Source organism: Silene latifolia, chromosome Y, assembly GCF_048544455.1.
Source record: "Silene latifolia isolate original U9 population chromosome Y, ASM4854445v1, whole genome shotgun sequence".
Classification (NCBI taxonomy): Eukaryota; Viridiplantae; Streptophyta; class Magnoliopsida; order Caryophyllales; family Caryophyllaceae; genus Silene; species Silene latifolia.
In genome coordinates, this window is record NC_133538.1 from 335753271 (window position 1) to 335770707 (window position 17437).

At 38.5% G+C, this 17437-nt stretch overlaps 2 protein-coding genes across 3 annotated transcripts; both read right to left on the reverse strand.

Moving 5' to 3' along the window:
- Positions 1-3050: 3050 nt before the first annotated feature.
- LOC141633359 (uncharacterized) lies at positions 3051-6395 on the reverse strand. Its single transcript, XM_074445848.1, has 2 exons — positions 6304-6395; positions 3051-4624 (listed from the first exon to the last, which is right to left on the reverse strand). Exon 2 carries the CDS (start codon positions 4190-4192, stop codon positions 3365-3367), a length of 828 nt encoding a protein of 275 aa, XP_074301949.1. The 5' UTR covers positions 4193-4624; positions 6304-6395; the 3' UTR covers positions 3051-3364.
- Positions 6396-8034: 1639 nt separating this feature from the next.
- LOC141633360 (kinesin-like protein KIN-4C) lies at positions 8035-14341 on the reverse strand. Of its 2 annotated transcripts, XM_074445850.1 has the most exons (9): positions 14236-14341; positions 14028-14148; positions 13588-13676; positions 13380-13477; positions 13043-13114; positions 10319-10556; positions 10112-10226; positions 8960-9072; positions 8845-8875 (listed from the first exon to the last, which is right to left on the reverse strand). In XM_074445850.1, the coding sequence occupies exons 1-4, from the start codon at positions 14305-14307 to the stop codon at positions 13469-13471; spliced, it is 291 nt and encodes a 96-aa protein (XP_074301951.1). In that variant the 5' UTR covers positions 14308-14341; the 3' UTR covers positions 8845-8875; positions 8960-9072; positions 10112-10226; positions 10319-10556; positions 13043-13114; positions 13380-13468. The 2 variants fall into 2 exon arrangements, 1 of the variants encoding a protein (XP_074301951.1); XR_012538133.1 differs by lacking the exons at positions 8845-8875; positions 8960-9072; positions 10112-10226; ... (3 more) ...; positions 14028-14148; positions 14236-14341 and adding an exon at positions 8035-8130 and having other exon boundaries at positions 10319-10361.
- Between the last annotated feature and the right edge of the window lie 3096 nt (positions 14342-17437).

Sequence of the window (17437 nt, forward strand, 5' to 3'; positions counted from 1 at the left end):
AGAACAGCCGGACGAGCGGTGGAAACACCAAAACAACGCAACAGACCACGAACCCATTTGATTTCACACGTAGCGTTTGCCATAGACCGATACTCAGACGGTGGAAGACATAGACACGGTAGGGTCGTTTCTTTCGTTTTCCAGACACAGACAACCACCCAAGAAGACCAAATAAGCGGAAATCGAACGACGGGACACCGGACAACTCGCCCGATCGAATCACAATACACATCAAATCTAAACTGGAATTAGGACGAAACAAAATACCTTGGCCGGGCCCTTGCTTTAAATAACGAACCACCCGAAGGGCAGCGTGCCAATGAGACATACGAGGCTGATGCATAAACTGGGACAAAATGTGAACCTGATAGGATAAATCAGGACGCGTAATAGTAAGATAAATAAAACGACCAATGAGACGCCGATACCTATCCGGGTTTGTCATAATAGAATCATCGGCCAATGCTAGACGATGATTTTGAACAATAGGCACATTCTCCGGCTTCCCTCCAATGAGACCAGTTTCGGTCAAAATATCAAGACAATACTTACGCTGACAAATAAATATTCCCGTCTTACTTCGCGCCACTTCTATGCCCAAAAAATATTTTAAAACACCCAATATTTCATGTGAAAACAGCTTCCCAAATATGACTTGACATGACGAACAGCCTCAGTTGTGGTACCACCAATAACTAAATCATTGACATATACTAAAATATACACCTCAACACCATTTTTAGTATAAGAAAACAGAGAGTAGTCAGAGAGACTTTGGACAAACCCGTAACCGATTAGTGCAGCGGAAAGTTTAGCAAACCAACAACGGGGGGCTTGACGCAGACCATATAGAGACTTCCGCAACCGACAAACTTTCCCGGGACCTTCCACAAAATAACCTGAGGAAGCTTCAGGTATACTTCCTCTTCTAAGTCATCGTGCAAAAATGCATTATGAACATCCATTTGATGCAACTCCCAATTTCGAGACGCGGCAACAGCAAGATAAATACGAACCGTAACCATCTTGGCAGTTGATGCAAATGTCTCATAATAATCTAATCCCTCTTCTTGACGATTGCCAAGAACGACAAGTCGCGCTTTGTAACGTTCGACAGACCCATCAGCTTGAAGTTTCACCTTATAGACCCATTTATTCCCAATTATCTTCTTTCCAACCGGCAAATCCACAACATCCCAGGTTTTATTGCGAACAAGAGCCTCAATCTCCGCATCCATAGCCGCCCGCCATTTAACATCCTTTACAGCCTCACGGAAAGTACTAGGTTCAACATTATTATCGAGAGTAGACAAAAAACAGCGATGTGGAAATGAAAATTGTTCATACTTTACACTATGCGCTAAAGGATAAGGCGTACCTGAGGATGACGAAATTGAGGAAGCAGACGAAAGGCTATCTCTGAGATCATGTGAGGGAACGATTTTTGCAGAAACTGTGACATATTCTTCTTTGTCATAACGAGACCATGGCACATGTGGCCGTTTACCTCTACCATATTCAGCATCAATTCGGCCAGCATCGGTGTCAGTACCACCACCACCCGTGGGCTGACCCGTCTCAACATGCGCACCCTCCTCAAGACCACCACTGGGAGTGTTTATCGGGACACCAGACTCGACATCGATACCACCCTCGACATCCGGCATAGCACCATCTCCTGCAACCTCATCAATATTCTTATCACCAAACAAGATCTCCCCGTCACTAGCAACCATATCCTCAGGACGGGGCTCAAGAGAATCCAATACCGCATCACCACCATTATTAGTTTCAAGGAACGGAAATACGGACTCGTCGAAAACTACATCCCGAGAGACAAAAAACTCGTGGGTTTCAATATCATACACTTCCCAACCTTTCTTTCCATATGGGTAACCCACAAAAACACAACGACGACTACGGGATGCAAATTTGTCACCATCATGACGAGGATGCTTAACAAAACATAAACATCCAAAAACTCGAATATTATCGTAAACTGGCACTTTCCCAAACAACAATTCGAAGGGTGTTTTACCATGCATGATGCAAAGCGGAAGGTGTTCGATTTATCAAATAACCCGCAGCTAAAGCACACACACCCCAAAAATTTATAGACAACCCGGACTGAAAACGAAGTGCCCTAGCGACGTTTAATATGTGACGATGTTTCCTTTCAACTCGACCATTTTGTTGAGAAGTACCCACACACGTGGTCTGATGTATAATGCCCTTCTCAGCAAAATATGTTTTTAAACAAGTAAATTCAGTCCCGTTATCAGTACGTATTATTTTAACATCCTTGTTAAATTGTCGACGCGCCATTTCGACAAAATTCTTTAAAATTTGCGAGACCTCATTTTTTGTTTTAATTAAATACACCCAAACTGCCCGTGAATAATCATCAACCACGGTCAAAAAATACCGACTTCCACAAGATGATGACGTACGATAGTCACCCCATAAATCACAATGAATTAACTCAAAAATTTGAATTGCTTTATTTTCACTAATAATAAACTTTTCTCGAGTTTGCTTAGCACGAAAACAAATTTCACACAGTCTAGAATTAACATTCTTATTACTAACAAAAGGTAAATTCTGTATTACTCTCTTTGAAGGATGACCCAACCGACGATGCCATAACTCAGTCTCATTGTCACTTTGTCGCGCAGTATGAATTTTTCCCGTCGTTCCCTCAAAGAGATATAGCCGTCCGTGCTGCTCACCCGTACCAATCGTCATCCTCGTCACGCGGTCCTGTATGATACACGAAGCATTAGTAAAATGAACCTCACAATTTAAATCCACACTCAATTGATAGACCGAGACTAGATTACATTTAAATTCGGGCACAAATAACACATTATTTAAAACAAGACTGCCACCCAAATTAACTGTGCCCGTTTTACTCGCTTTGGACGATTTTCCGTTTGCAAGTGTCACCATACACGGTGCAATGTCCTTAATTGTACTTAGTGACTGATAATTACCAGTCATATGGTGCGTGGCACCCGAATCGAACAACCAAAAATTTTCATTCATCTTACCAGACATACGATTGTTAGTACCGGATGTAGAGGAACCTTTGGCACTGTTGACATAAGCGTCCCACTGACCCTTTGGAACGCTGACATATTCTTCCTTAGAATCGTTCACATCCTCGACGCATCGCCGGAGTGCGCCGCACTGCACTCCACGCCTCCTCCACGGCCTCGTCCACCACCACCTCGGTTGCCTGAGTAGCCACCACGATATCCTCCTCGCTTAGTTGGATGACCAATAACATCATAACATTTATCTCGAGTATGACCCCAATGTTTACACTCCGAGCACCGAGGCCGTGAATTGTCATCTCTGTCATTCAAAAAACACGCCCCTGTTTCAGGACGAGGGATATTATCCGCACACCGGACAGACCCACACCAACATCCCCTCGTACCCCTTCTTCTTGTATTATAGTCGCATAAGCCCTATTAAGATTGGGTAGAGGCTCTTGCAGCAGAAGACTAGAACTAACAGTGGCATACTTCGAGTCTAACCCAATTAAGAAATCATGCACCTTTTCTTCATCTGGCTTCTTATCCAATTTTCTGTTGATATTGCACTTACATCCACCACAATCACAAATTGGATGACGATCATATTTGTCGAGATCATCCCACAATCGCTTCAACCTTCCATAATAATCAGACACGGACTCCTTATCGCCTTGTTTACAGGCCGATATTGAGCATTTGACCCTATGCGTTTTGGGTCCATTACCGACACTAAACCTCTGCTCAATATCGTCCCACAGAATCTTCGCTTCTTCCACATATGTGATTTGCGACCCCAGTGATGGTTCAATCACGTTGAAAATCCATGCCACAATCATTGCATTGACCATATACCAATCTTCCAAATCCTCCGAGTCTTCTGTCGGTCGCTTAATTAACCCGTCAATGAACCCGGTCTTCTTTCTCGAACGAAGAGCACCACGAAGTTTGACTGACCACTCGTCATAGTTCTCACCGTTTAACATGACGTGGATTATCTTGTCTCCCGGTTTGTCACTGGTAGGGAGAAAATATGGACTAAGAATAGACCTAGTCTCCTTGTTTTCATTAGCGAACTGACCGCCGGAACCAGATTTACTCTGACCAGATTTTGGACCCTCACCACCAGACTTTCCTTCTCCAGTTCCAGTCATATTTGACGGCGCAGACAAGAGAAGAGAGAAAAAAAACCTAACCTCGCTCTGATTACCAAGTTAAAACGTAACCTGGCAACAATATTTGGGAATATTTTTGTGTACCTTCTTATTGAAGAATACAACGTATTTATAGTTTACAAACTTGACGATATTAGGAAAACTAATATTTACCAAATAACCTACGACCCAATATACCATAATACAATATACAATAATACGGAAATAATATATTTCCGCAACATACATCTTCCTCCTTTTGTTTCCCCTTTCTTGCTTTTCGCATATTTCTCCCTCTCTTCCTTTCCCAATACTTTTCTTTTCTATGTAGAAGACTCGTTTTTGGCACGCGCTTTGCTCGTTGTCACTACCGAACTATATATAAATATGAAAATATTATGTGAGATAGCGTGGCCTTATTTTGCATGCTACCTGTGACAGAAAGATAGAGTATAACAGCTAGTCAAGTAGTCAACACAAGAATAATGAAAAATAGCGTTTGGTTACAATATGTTAAAGAAAAAAAATAGCAATAGCAAACTCTTCGCAAACTTCTGTTAGATAATACTCCTACACCAGAACACTTAACTAGAGATCATACCCCATCCTGCCAACCAAACAGTATCTTGTCTGCAAACCAGACTATTAGGACAAGATAAAAATATCTGACCTTCCTTCTATGTTTCCAAAGTTAGGTTTCTAAACTTTCTGTTGCAAGCTTGATACTTGAGAACGTGGAGATTGATTTGCGGCTAGTTAAGACCCGTCCTAGGATGCATCACAATAATGGTAACATCTTTATAACTTGAGCACGTGGCAACACAGAAATTTGTCAAGAGATTCCTCCGGTATATCCCATAATCCTCTCTCCACTCTCTTTCTCAGAATTTCTAATTCATACAAGACAATTCTAGCTGCATCATGGTTTTAAATCTCGGTATCGGTCGTGGTCGCGGTATCGATATAATCGGTCCTTAATCGGTCGTCACGGACGGATCGCGGAGAATCTTGGTGATTTCTCGGGCGATATCTCGTATCGGTAGAGTGAAAATCCGATACAACTCGGCCGATACGATACAACTCGGCCGAGATTTTGAACCCTGAGCTGCATACTCTAGCAAAATCCAAAAAGAAAATAACAAAAGCGACAAATGGTGCTGGAACAAAACACAAGAGTCTGTCTAAGAGCTTTCTCAACATCATTTGTACGGAAATAATGAACAACTTATTCAGCCATAAACACCACTTTCTCATACACAAAATGGTGATAGACAGAAGGTGATCAAACACATGAGAAATGACAACAAGAATGATGTCTATACCTCATAACATTTTGTGTGTTTCAAAGTTAACAAGTTTAAGAACCTAACTTATTTTCTCTCATTGTTGTCACTGCATTATCCATTGACCTAAATCTTCGATTATATAAAACCAATGATCTCAAAATAACCTCGACAACAACGCGATTCCCATGAAGGAGAAAGTTATAGGGAAAAAAAATATACTAAGGAGCGCTTCCTATGACATCCCACAGCATTAGTAGAGAAATTCCAACAATAAATATGTAAATACTCCCTCCATGCCAGTCATTTCTTTACCTTTGGTTTTGGCAAAAAGACCAAGAAGACCAAATTGTGTGTAGAGTATCAAATTATTCATCAGACATTCTCTAAATGGAAAGGTAAACAATTGACTGACACATCAAAAAATAGAATAGGTAAACAAATGATCGGGACAGGGGGAGTATAAAACTTGGGCATTTGCTTTACTAATTGAACATAATAAATTAAGACATGAAGAAGGAAAGACGAGAACTTTGCATATTTTTACTGTTACTAAAAAATTAATCTTCTCAAATCCATCAATCATTCAATTTTTTGAGCATAACTAATGATCAAAACCCTAAGAAATTTAAAAACCCAGTAAAAGTTGAAAGACCCACATCAAATCTATGATTAATATTTCAATTCAAATGGAGTCATCAATTAGAAAATTGATGAGACAAATCATCATCAAAAATCTTGAATAATTGAAATATCAAAGATGCATCAGTAAGAAAGAAATATCAATTGGCTGATTTAAGATTTTGAAGTGGAAAATGATAAACAAACCTGAAGGCTGAAACCCCTCTTCCTTGAAGACCGTTAAGAATTGTAAGATTCGTCGATTTCTAAGGTTGACGGACGTATGACTCCGAGTTCAAATTTGTCTCTCAACGGAATAACAACATTAGTTTTTAAATATTGTGTCATCAGTAAACTAGACCTGACCAACAATACGGGCGGGCCAACTCGTGCGCGGTCACGCCACGTTTTTGCCCACCCGCCCCCGTTTGGCGTGTGACCGGCTCACCATCGAGCCATGGGTTTATATTTCCACCGTAGAACCACAAAACGCTCAAAATGTCTACTTGCGTTAAGGAGTCTGACCCGATAAGGAGGCTCAAATCTAATGACTAAATGAAAATTAACAATGTTATAATTAAAGATTCTTTACGCTTATTTCCCGAGAAACAGTGAAACGACACAAAACCACCCTTTAGCCCTTTATTCCTATTTAGCTCACTTTGATATACTAGTTGTTCCTCCGCACACAATGCGCGCGGAGCTACAAGGCCCATCTCCGTCTTTTTCAAATTATAAAGCTTGCGTATAATTTGGAAAAGATTATTGTATAATATTTTCTTAAACAACAGTTGTCTTAAGTGAGCTTTCTAGCACTCCTAAATTTAGGAGTTCTAGAAAATAAAGAGTTTGCATTCACAAGATCTTGACCATCAAGTCTAATTATATATGATACTTCTACGTAGGTGTAACCCTTGCCTAGTAATTGTGCATCTCGACGCGTAGTAACCGAACAATAAGGCCCTATCTTAGGAGAGTGCTTAAAATACCACTCAGTGACCATGCTTACTCTTTGCAAACATTTGTTCTAGTTTGAACGCAGACAAACAATGCTCGACCGTTGGACCAAACTCAATAATAACTTTACCACTGAAACCAATGTAGATGGCCACACATGATCAATTTGAGTTTTAAACTTCCTTAATAACTCCTAGAATTTCTTCATTTGTCCCTTTTTTCATCCTCCTCCTTCCTTTTCCTTATCCCCCGCCTCCTTGTTTAGCTATTCCTCCTTGTCCTCCTTCAGCTTCCATATTTGTTCTCTTCCCCTATGTGCTCCCTTTCCCCCCTTCTTCTATTGATCCTTATTATTTATCCCTTTGCCTCCTCGTCCTGTTATTCCTCTTCCTCCTAATCATGGTGCCATATCCTTTTTTCCTATGTTACTCCTTCATCCTCCCACAATCCGAAGTAGCTGCTAGATCAAAGGTGACAACAGAAGTACTAACCAACATTCATTTAATTGAACTATTTCCACCGTATAAAGTCGTTTGAATGAAGGAAAACATTCAAAAAAGGTCCAAATATGACGGCAATATAGTTGTTTGAATGAAGGAGAACATTCCAAAATGTTCGGGTAAATAGTATTGCACAACTTTTTTCCTAAGTAAACCTACAAAATGCTAATGAGCCTTAAACAAAAAGGAAAATTATCACACTTGAGAAACTACAGTGACCTTAACAACAAAAAGGAAGCAAATGTGGTTTGCTCTTGTTTTACATTGCATTTCAGTATCTTTCGTCGGAGAAAGAACCCGAAAAAGATTTCTAAATTTTGAAGAAAGATCAGTAACAGAAATAACATGTGAATAGTTACACAAAAGAAGAAACAATTATGAACTACCTTTCTCAAAACAAAACAAACAAAGCAGTGTTGCCTTTATGTTACATTAGAGGCTGCGTACATTAGGAACCTAGCCTGCTACCTTTACACCTACTTTTACACCTGGTCACTAAAGAGTGAGCGATCAACTAACAAAACTCCGAGGCGATCCCAGGCTAACTGCTCAGTGGTGCATTGTGGTTTCCTTCAGCCTGTAAAGAGGGATCAAACAGAAGATCAGAAACTTACGTAACCACCAGAGACGGGAGATATCATTGTTACTCATTGCTTGATAACTACTCAGTTTCTCTAAAACATGCGTAATTCCAAGCTTCGCATTGTGGTTTAATTTTTGTTGTGTCGAGGGCTGATTTTCTGCGCAATATGGGTGTGTGCTTGGTGCAGTTTCCGATGCTAAATGGGTTTGGAGAATTGAGTTCCATTCGCTCAATCTTGTCAGGGTGCATTAGGATGTAATTAAAATGAGGGCGAGAGAGTGGGAATTAGTAGTAGAGTAAGAGAAAATGATGTGACAAAGTGAATGTTAGAAAGGAAACTAAGGGAAATGGGTGGATATTTTAGATGAGGAAAGTTTTCGAGGCAAGTGCACTTGTGCAGGGAATGAGTGTAAATAGTGGAGCACAGTTCAAAGCTCTTTCTCAAGTTCTTACATTTTAGAAGTTAATTAGAGATTAGAGATAAACAAATTCTAAAACTGAAGCGAACATGTCCTGAAACATGAGAAGCAAATATCGATAAAATGTTGAAAAGCGACCCAGCATGACATTTTTTTTCTAATCAAGTCTCTAACTGCAACCTCTTCGTAGGTACGTAAGAGAAGAAACGGATAAATACCAGCGTGATCAAGAGGTCATCCTTGAAATGCTTGTACTGCAACATCGCTAGATGATTCTGCCGCCACATTGCTGTATCACTCGGCAGATACCCTAATAGACGCTGCATTTTCAATTTCATTAAGCACAATATCAAGATAATTAATTACGCCACAAAATTCTAGGACATTAACATTATTGAAACTACCTTCCAAACATGAGAGCAAACACCCGGACCATCAGGAACTCCCAACTCCCATGGCTGCTCACCTCGTTACTTTCTTCATATTCATCACTTTCTTTGACATCTTTCTCAAACATCTACGTCATTTAACACAATCGCCAATTAGTCACTACAATCATGTACGCCAATACCAACTCATTAAACTAAGCTCATTAACCTACTAAATCATTACAAAAAATAAAATGAACTAATAATCACTACATTCTATTGACAGTCATATTCATCATGTTAAAATACTTTCTCCAACACCACTACTGAGCAGCGTCGTAATTGTAACACAAGCATCATCCCTCGATGTGTAAATGCAACAACAGTAAGTTTCTTAAAAGACGGTCTTATACCATCTTAACGCATATTTTCTCGAGCATTCTGCTGAAATTCAGGAAGTCAAAAGAGTTTCTTAGATCAAAGATTCAGGACAGTTGTGCTATTTATTAGGCATTGAATTTAATAAGGTTTCCTAAAGATAGCAGTCAATCGAAAAAAGTTCAGCCTGGACTTGTTAAAAGAATTTAATTGTGCACGTTTAGCGCCTATTGTGACTTGTGTATCAGTCCAACCCATATGTTGACATCTGGCATAAGTTCTCGTCGGGACATTTTGGTCAATAATTATTCCTATATGGCAGTCGAGGCGTACTGTTATGCTGATTGAGCAGCTTGCCCTCACATGAGGGGGATCCGTGAGTGGTTATATAATTGTCCTTGGAGGTATCTTCATTTGTTGGCTTGGTTAACAAGGTTAGACACTGAATTTTCCTGATATTACACCAGGTACGCCAAGCTGCCATAAACACATTGAGTTGGGAGTATCATTTTTTAAGTGAGAAACTTGGTTACTGCTGCCCTTGTGCCTACGTCGGTATGTCTGACATTCCTACTCACGCACTCACATACCACTACAGCACCTACACTTGCCAAATATCTTTTTGTAAGTGAGAAACTTGCTTTCTCTGAATTTCTTACAAAATCTTTATGTGTTTGTTTTCGTACACTCAAGCATTCAACTAACTCATTAATGGAAATCTTCAAGATTAACGCATTTAACTAACTGCCGAAAAGTAACAATCACCTCATTAAACAAGAATTTGCTTAAACTTTAGAACGAAGAACAAACCTGGAGGAGGAGCTGAACATGGCGAGAAATCTCCTCAGACGACAGTCCGGCAGAGGTTGAATTGGAATTAGAAGAACCGAAGGCACCATTTGCGTCGGCAATAGGCGGGTCGGGACTAACACAATAGAAAATGGCAAAATACATTATACGACTTCAACCAAAGAAAAGACGAATACGTGAGAGAATAATGAAATAAAGTACCAGCACCTTACATAAGTCTTCCCCTCGCCTGGAATGCAGTACCATCTCCACCAGTAAACTGAAACAAAAGAGGAAATGAGTAAGGTAGAAGGTGTGATGAATAAGAAAAGTAGAATGAGTGATGGGGAAGGATTCCAATTCATCTTCACAGAATCGTTGCTCTTCGGATGGTCGAAGTTGATGCTTCGGAAAGATCAATGTACTTGATTTTACCCTCTTTAACCAGTTTCTTAAGTTCTCTCATCTGAATTAATATTAAAAAGATAATAGAATAAATTTAGTACATGAAAAAGACGGTAATCACTCTATAGCGAACAATGTATTGTACAAGACCAGTTAACGGGATTTGAGGCATGAGGCTATGATACAATATGCACCATTTCCCTCTCTTTACCATCACCATTCACGTCTCCTCATAACTGCACTACAACTATTAATCCTAGCCACACAATAAGAAACGACCCAGACTTGTATATATCTATCTCAATTACGAACTTAGAAACAGCAATACATAATCCTCCCTGCTCAAAAGAGTTCAAAAACAGTAATACCACTGGCTATAATGTTTGAGACTCGCCTTTATAAATCACCAAGTTTAACTTAAATCATACCCAAACCATCCCATCCATACACAAAGAAACAAGGACCAATATGAGAGCTAAATGATTTCAATACCTCCATTACCAAACAATTCTACTTCACAACTCCTACAAGAAAGGTCTAAAAAAAGCCTTGCACAATGAAATTAGAAATGATCTTTCAATTGAAACCGCCTCAACAACGACTAAACTGAATATGGATACTCTCTTGTGACACTATCCATACAAAGCGAATGGTAAAATCCATGGGTCATTCGGCCCAAGAGATGACAATAAACCTTAGCATAAACGTCAGTACGTAAAAACATGTTTTTGCTCTTGAAATTACCTACCCTTTGTTGGTGACGCATCAAATAAATTAGGGTTAATTAATGTTAATACTCTGAACTATAGGGGTGCTGCTCAAAATACTACCAACCTTATTTTAACTACCAATAAAACAAACTAGTGATCCCTTCACCTTGAATAGAATTGATTTTTTGTTAACCTGTTACAACAGGTAACTTTTTCCCCTTTATTGGTCTTCATCTTCTTCTTTTACCTTTCTTTCACCCTTTTCCAGTCTTCATCTTCCTCATTTACAAAAGTGGAATTAAGACCTAATTCCTCAATTTCCCTTTACAACTTCTGCGAAAAAGAATGTTATAGCAAGATTATTTACAATAAAACATGGCTAATTCCCCAATTTCATACATCCATCTAGCACCACCCTCAACCATGGAAGCCGCCATTTCCTCCCACCATTGCAAACCTCTAAACATCACCCTAACTATCTCCACCACCAATTAACCAAAAACAGCCCAAATCACTTCAAATGCAATGGTCAATAACTCACCCAAATCTGAATTGAACTGATATAGATATACAAGGATATAATTTTGCGAGATAAAATGTGGTGCAAGAAAAATCATAATCGAGCATTGCCCACTGCATAACGATGATTTTATGCCAGAAAGTATTGATTTTTTCAGTGCCCAATTCAATATTTTGATGCAGAAAGCTAAGTAATAGTGATGGTTTGGTTTGGTTTCCGACGATAGTTTGGTCGGATGATCTTTATGGTATATTTGTGAATAGGCATCTATCATTAATTATGTACGGTACTTCATCTTTGAGCCTTTCCTTTGCACTACAAACAATTATGCTAATCATAATCCTTAAAATCGATTTTAATTTCAACAAACCCATTCGATTTTTTGGAGGATTATTATGGGAGAACCTTGAAATTATTTTGAGTGAACCCAGATGTTTTGGGTGTTTATCAACAAAGCTATATCAATTGGAAACGCAACTTCAAACCCATAAACCCAGATTTTTTGGGGGTTTGTCAACAAACCAAAATCGATTATAGGTGAACCCAGATTTTTTTTTTGGGGAACCCAGATTGTGGTGGGTGAATTTAATTTAGCGGAGAAAGTTAAGAATCTTCAGATTAAGGAATTGGTTAACAAGTTTGGTGCTAACATGTTATTGGTTAATCTTGATGATGGTGATGATGAAGTGAATAAGATGAATGCTATTTAGTAACCGTGTTTAATTCCAGGAAGATTGGTTCTTGTGCTTCTCAATCTTTCAATGTGGATATTTTTGTGAATGTACAAGTAACAATGTGATAGTTCTGGGGTTTTGTTTTGGCTAGTAGATGTGACAATGGTGAAAATAAGAGGTTAAAAGAGTTGACACGAAAGTTCACTTGTTTAGCAGGTAGCCGGTCGACCTAGTGTAATACAAGTAGAGGGGGGCATTAGTTTGTTTTATTGGTAGTTAAAATAGGGTTTAGAGTATTTTGAGCAGCACCCTCATAGTTCAGAGTATTCCTATTAAATAACCCAATAAATTAAAGCCAACGAACAATAACAAAGGAGGGTCTATAAACAAATAATTCATACGTGATACATTGATCAAATGTTATTAACCAGAACTTTAGAAACCCAGCTTCATAGATGAGACATAGAACAAATGAAATTGAGATGACCCAGAGAAGAAGGAGAACATCTATATCGAGCAATCTAGATAAACCTAGCTAAGATGCTTAAATCTAGATAAACGAACAATAACTGTAATTAATTATACCCTGCGGTATTTTTTTTACTTTTGCATAAACCTAGCTAAGATGAAGGCAAAACCTAACCTTAGGTGTTCTGTAGATGCTGGATACCACATGGGGATGTTATCCATACACGTCCAGAAAAAAAGGGGGCACCTAGAACAAGGAAGAAATAGTAGTCAGTACGCAACACAGTTAATTAACCGTGCCATAATGCCGATGAACGTAGTGATTCTGCTGATTTGAACCTAGCTCAATAAACTTCTGCTCATTTGAACCTAGCTTATGCCTTAAATACTCAATTTCTTCCTGCCAGTTGCTTGGTGAGAGTGAGACGAAGGAAAGTCAATTTTCTCAACCAAGACCAAAACAGAATTATGTTTGGGCCTATGCCAAAGTACATATTATATTAACTTCTCACCTGCAAGACCTTATTTTCATGTTCCATTTCGAGAGCTTTTTTCTCAAAATGTTGTGTTAAGAACGTGGTTTCACCACCAGCAAAGCGCTTCATTTCACCTAATTTAGAGAAAAGCTACCATTAGAGGAAATCTAGGTAGAAGCATTAACTTGTATAGTGATATTTCATAAATGTACACACGGCTACACGCAACAAACAACGCAGTTACCTCCTTGTGCTGAAGCTTCTTATCTAATTCTTTAAGTTCCTTATCTAGTGTTTCTTGCAGAGACGAATGCTCAAGCTCATTTTCATCACCTGAAACGTGTTCAACATACGTGAGTCTCTAGGATGACACAATGTGTCCAATTACATGTACCAAGCAGACATGGTGATCATTATCAATAGACACATGGAGTTTTGCACTAACCTGTTGTCTCTTTATTGTCAGAAACAGAAGAAAGCTCAGAAAAATAACTACTTTTTTTATGGCAGAACTTCATCATATGAGTTTAAGGGAACCATTGTGCTTCATGGCATTTACATTTTGTAGCCATACCAACTCTCCCTCTAATTCTTGAATTTTAGACACATAAGGCTGAACCAAGCCCAATTACTGTAAATTAACGTATATTTTCTTTAGAGATTCCATATTTTGACAATAATAACCTTGTGAATCAGATAAGGTAAAACCAAGTTGCCATGCCTGATCCCCGTCAGATTCAATCTCATCCCAAGATTTGCCTTTTTTAGCAGCTTCAATTTTCATTATTAGTTTGTCCTTTTCAACCTGAAAGTGGAGTTACAGAACATTAATACCGACAACATTGAGAATGGGAAGTTGATGTGGATACCAAGGTTTATAGAAAACACTTACATGCGCCTCCAGAGCACGACAAGATAAAAGCTCACAATTAATGTTACGTTCTTGGAGTTCCTGTTGCTGCATTATTTGCCTCGAGCAAAGATATCTTGTGCTTAAGAATCTGTTGTAGACCAGATTACTTGAAGCCATCAGCTCAGATTCTAAAATGTGGCAAACTAATTATTTCCTTTGAAGCAACTAAGCAAAATACCTGAAGTTCATCAAACATACACTTGAGCCACCACGGTAATATAGTATTAGCTCTGCCTGAAGTTGCTCTATCTGGCCGCGTATTCGTTCCAACTGAGCAACAACCGGATCACGATTGATCTAGACAGTGACAGATTTTGATGAGAAAATGCATTTCATCATTTGAAGAATGGGGGTCATTTTTATTGAGTTCATTTTGATCATTAATGAGTTAATCGAGAGAAGCAGGAAATAGTACAGGTTAATTACTTACTACAAACACGGTGATGTAAACTGATTCGACATAATACGATCAAGATAATCACATCAAGTGGCAAAGAGAAGTTGATGATTCCAGTTTTTTCATTATCGCTGGAAAAACCAAATTTAAAATGAGTGAAAATGGGGAAAATGGTGACTAAGAATGGATTAGCAAAGGCGTGGAGTATCATTCAATTGATTTACTGCCAGCAACACTGCGATCATCTTCTTCACTAAAGCATGTACAAAGTATATCTTATAAAAAATCAAACCCAAAATCAACAACTAAAAGAAAAATTAAAGCCAAATTAATAGTTATCAAAACCTAATTTAAACAATAGATAAGAAATATAAAAAGCTAGACGGTTTATGCAACGATCGGATCATCGCACCACTTCGTTATCAAATCCAATGCAGTACTGGAATCAGTCAAATTCTAAATAGTCTCAAGCAATCAAACCTAAATAATCATCAAGCAATCAAACGAAAAGTAGTAATAATAAACGATAAGATCGAAGACATACCATGCTAGAATGCCGATGAACATAATGAATTTGCCAATTTGAACCATGTAATACCATCTCTGACAGAATATTTCAATCAATCAAAGTCAAAACCTATCATGATGATTCAATACTTATATTTGATACCCACAACAATACTTGAATCAATCAAGTATTAAATCATCAAAATAGCTATTGTGATTCCAACTTACCTAGTCACTGAAAAAATTGAATTCGACCAACGGAAAATTGAGAAACACAAAATAGGCGGGAGGAATGGAGAATGTTGAAAGGGGGAATGACCGATGGAGAGTGAAAGAGGAAAAATGAGTGGATGAAAGGGCAAACAGAATAAATAAATGGAGAAAAGAGAGAGGAAAGCGGAAAGTTAGAAGCATTGTTCAACACATGCATGGCACGGGAACTACTGCTCTACTTTTCATATCCTTATCCTTAACTATTAAAATGTGCAAACTTCACCTTTTGAGTGTCTTATGAACAGTCCTCACTGTGCAACAGTCCACAACAGTAATTTGCAACATCCAGACCACTCATTACTCTTTGGAAGATGCAGACCACTCATAACTCTTTCCACTTACCTCAAATTTCATCTCAACCACATGGACTTTGAACAGTAGGAAATAGTTTTTTGCAGAATCATGAACACTCCTTCCCAATTGCCTGCCCATCCTTTTCCCTCTCAATTGTTCGCCTAATTCCCAATCGTTGACCTATCAATTGCTAATTCACATCCAATTTACTCTCAATTTTTCAGGTAATTTGCGATTGCTTCTAACTTACCATCATTACTCCATATAGATGGGTCAATTTCCCAGGGAATTTACAAATGAGTGGCAATCGGTTCATTTACACTCTCTACAAGGATGGTCTTCCAGCAATTTAGACATCTTTAAATCGGTTTCTACTGGAGAATATTACCGGTGCTTTACTCGGTGTAGAAAAAGCAGTTGCCTACGAAATTGGCAGGTGAGCTGTTCATCACTTAGTACCTAAAATATACCTAAAACTCCATCTCCCCTTCACCAACAAAACACCAACACTTCCAATAGTATGACTAATTGACTAATTATTATAAAAATAATAATTAATTAAGGTAATTAATCAATAAGTCCAGTCATTAGGCAGACTTAATTCCTGACCCTGGCCCACCATTGTTGCAGTAGTCTTGGTCTCTGTCTTTCTCTGCTGCCCCAGTATTACATTCCTCCTTGCCCACATAACCTCTCTGATCTGATCTCGCTCTCTACAAGGATGATACTCCAACAATTTCGTGGGCTCAAAATGTGTAAGCTTCGCGAATACACTGGTGCTTTACTCAATAAAGATGGTTCAATTGTTGCGGAAATTAGCGGGTAAGGTTTTCGTCACTTATCTAACTGTTTTTATATTGTTTAGCTCGAAAATTGTGATTGGTTGTGCTCTTTTGGCGGTTTCTGTGTGTCCATGTCGTAGTCAGATTCCGGAAATTCGCGGGTATTCGTCAAGTAATGATAAGTCGGATTCGTCGCTGATTTAACTGTTTTTTTACTATTGTTTAGTTAAAAAATTGAGATTGGTTGTGCTTTTGGCGGTTTAGCGTGTCCATGTCGTAGACAAATAGCATTACTACTGATTGTGACTATGTTTCTTTTCTAATATATATATATATATAGACTTGTTCTTGTTGAGCAAATAAAATGAATGGCCTATTGACTGTTTCGGTGAGAGGATGTGTAATAGTGTGCTTTTTTAGGGTGAATTCTCTGGCTACGGTTAGCTATACTCTTTCAGGTTTACTTGTTTTTAAGTGAGGAGATGCCAACCTGTGAAAACATGGACATACATGTTAGCCACTGTGGAGAGAATCTTGAGGGCGCTTAAGGCTGATAATATTCGTTACAGAATAATCGTTTGCATTATGTTGGAGCTGGTGTCCTCCACAAATTAGTGTGATAACATTTGTAAATCTCGTACAGATTCACAAGGGTATACTTCGTATATTTAATCAGTTGATTAACGTTTACCTAATAACGGTTGGCTTGCTAGAAAGTTTGACGTTATTATCATACAGATGGCGGTGATCAACTGGTCCCTAAAGGTCACACCTATAGGACGTATTTGAGAAATGTGGTTATAAAAATATAATTACATTGATGCCCAAAATGACTAAAAAGTTAGTCAATGTGTTGATGAGATAATTATTTAATGAAAATTAAATAATATTAAGTTGAGACGAATTAACTATCAATTCGTAAATTAAA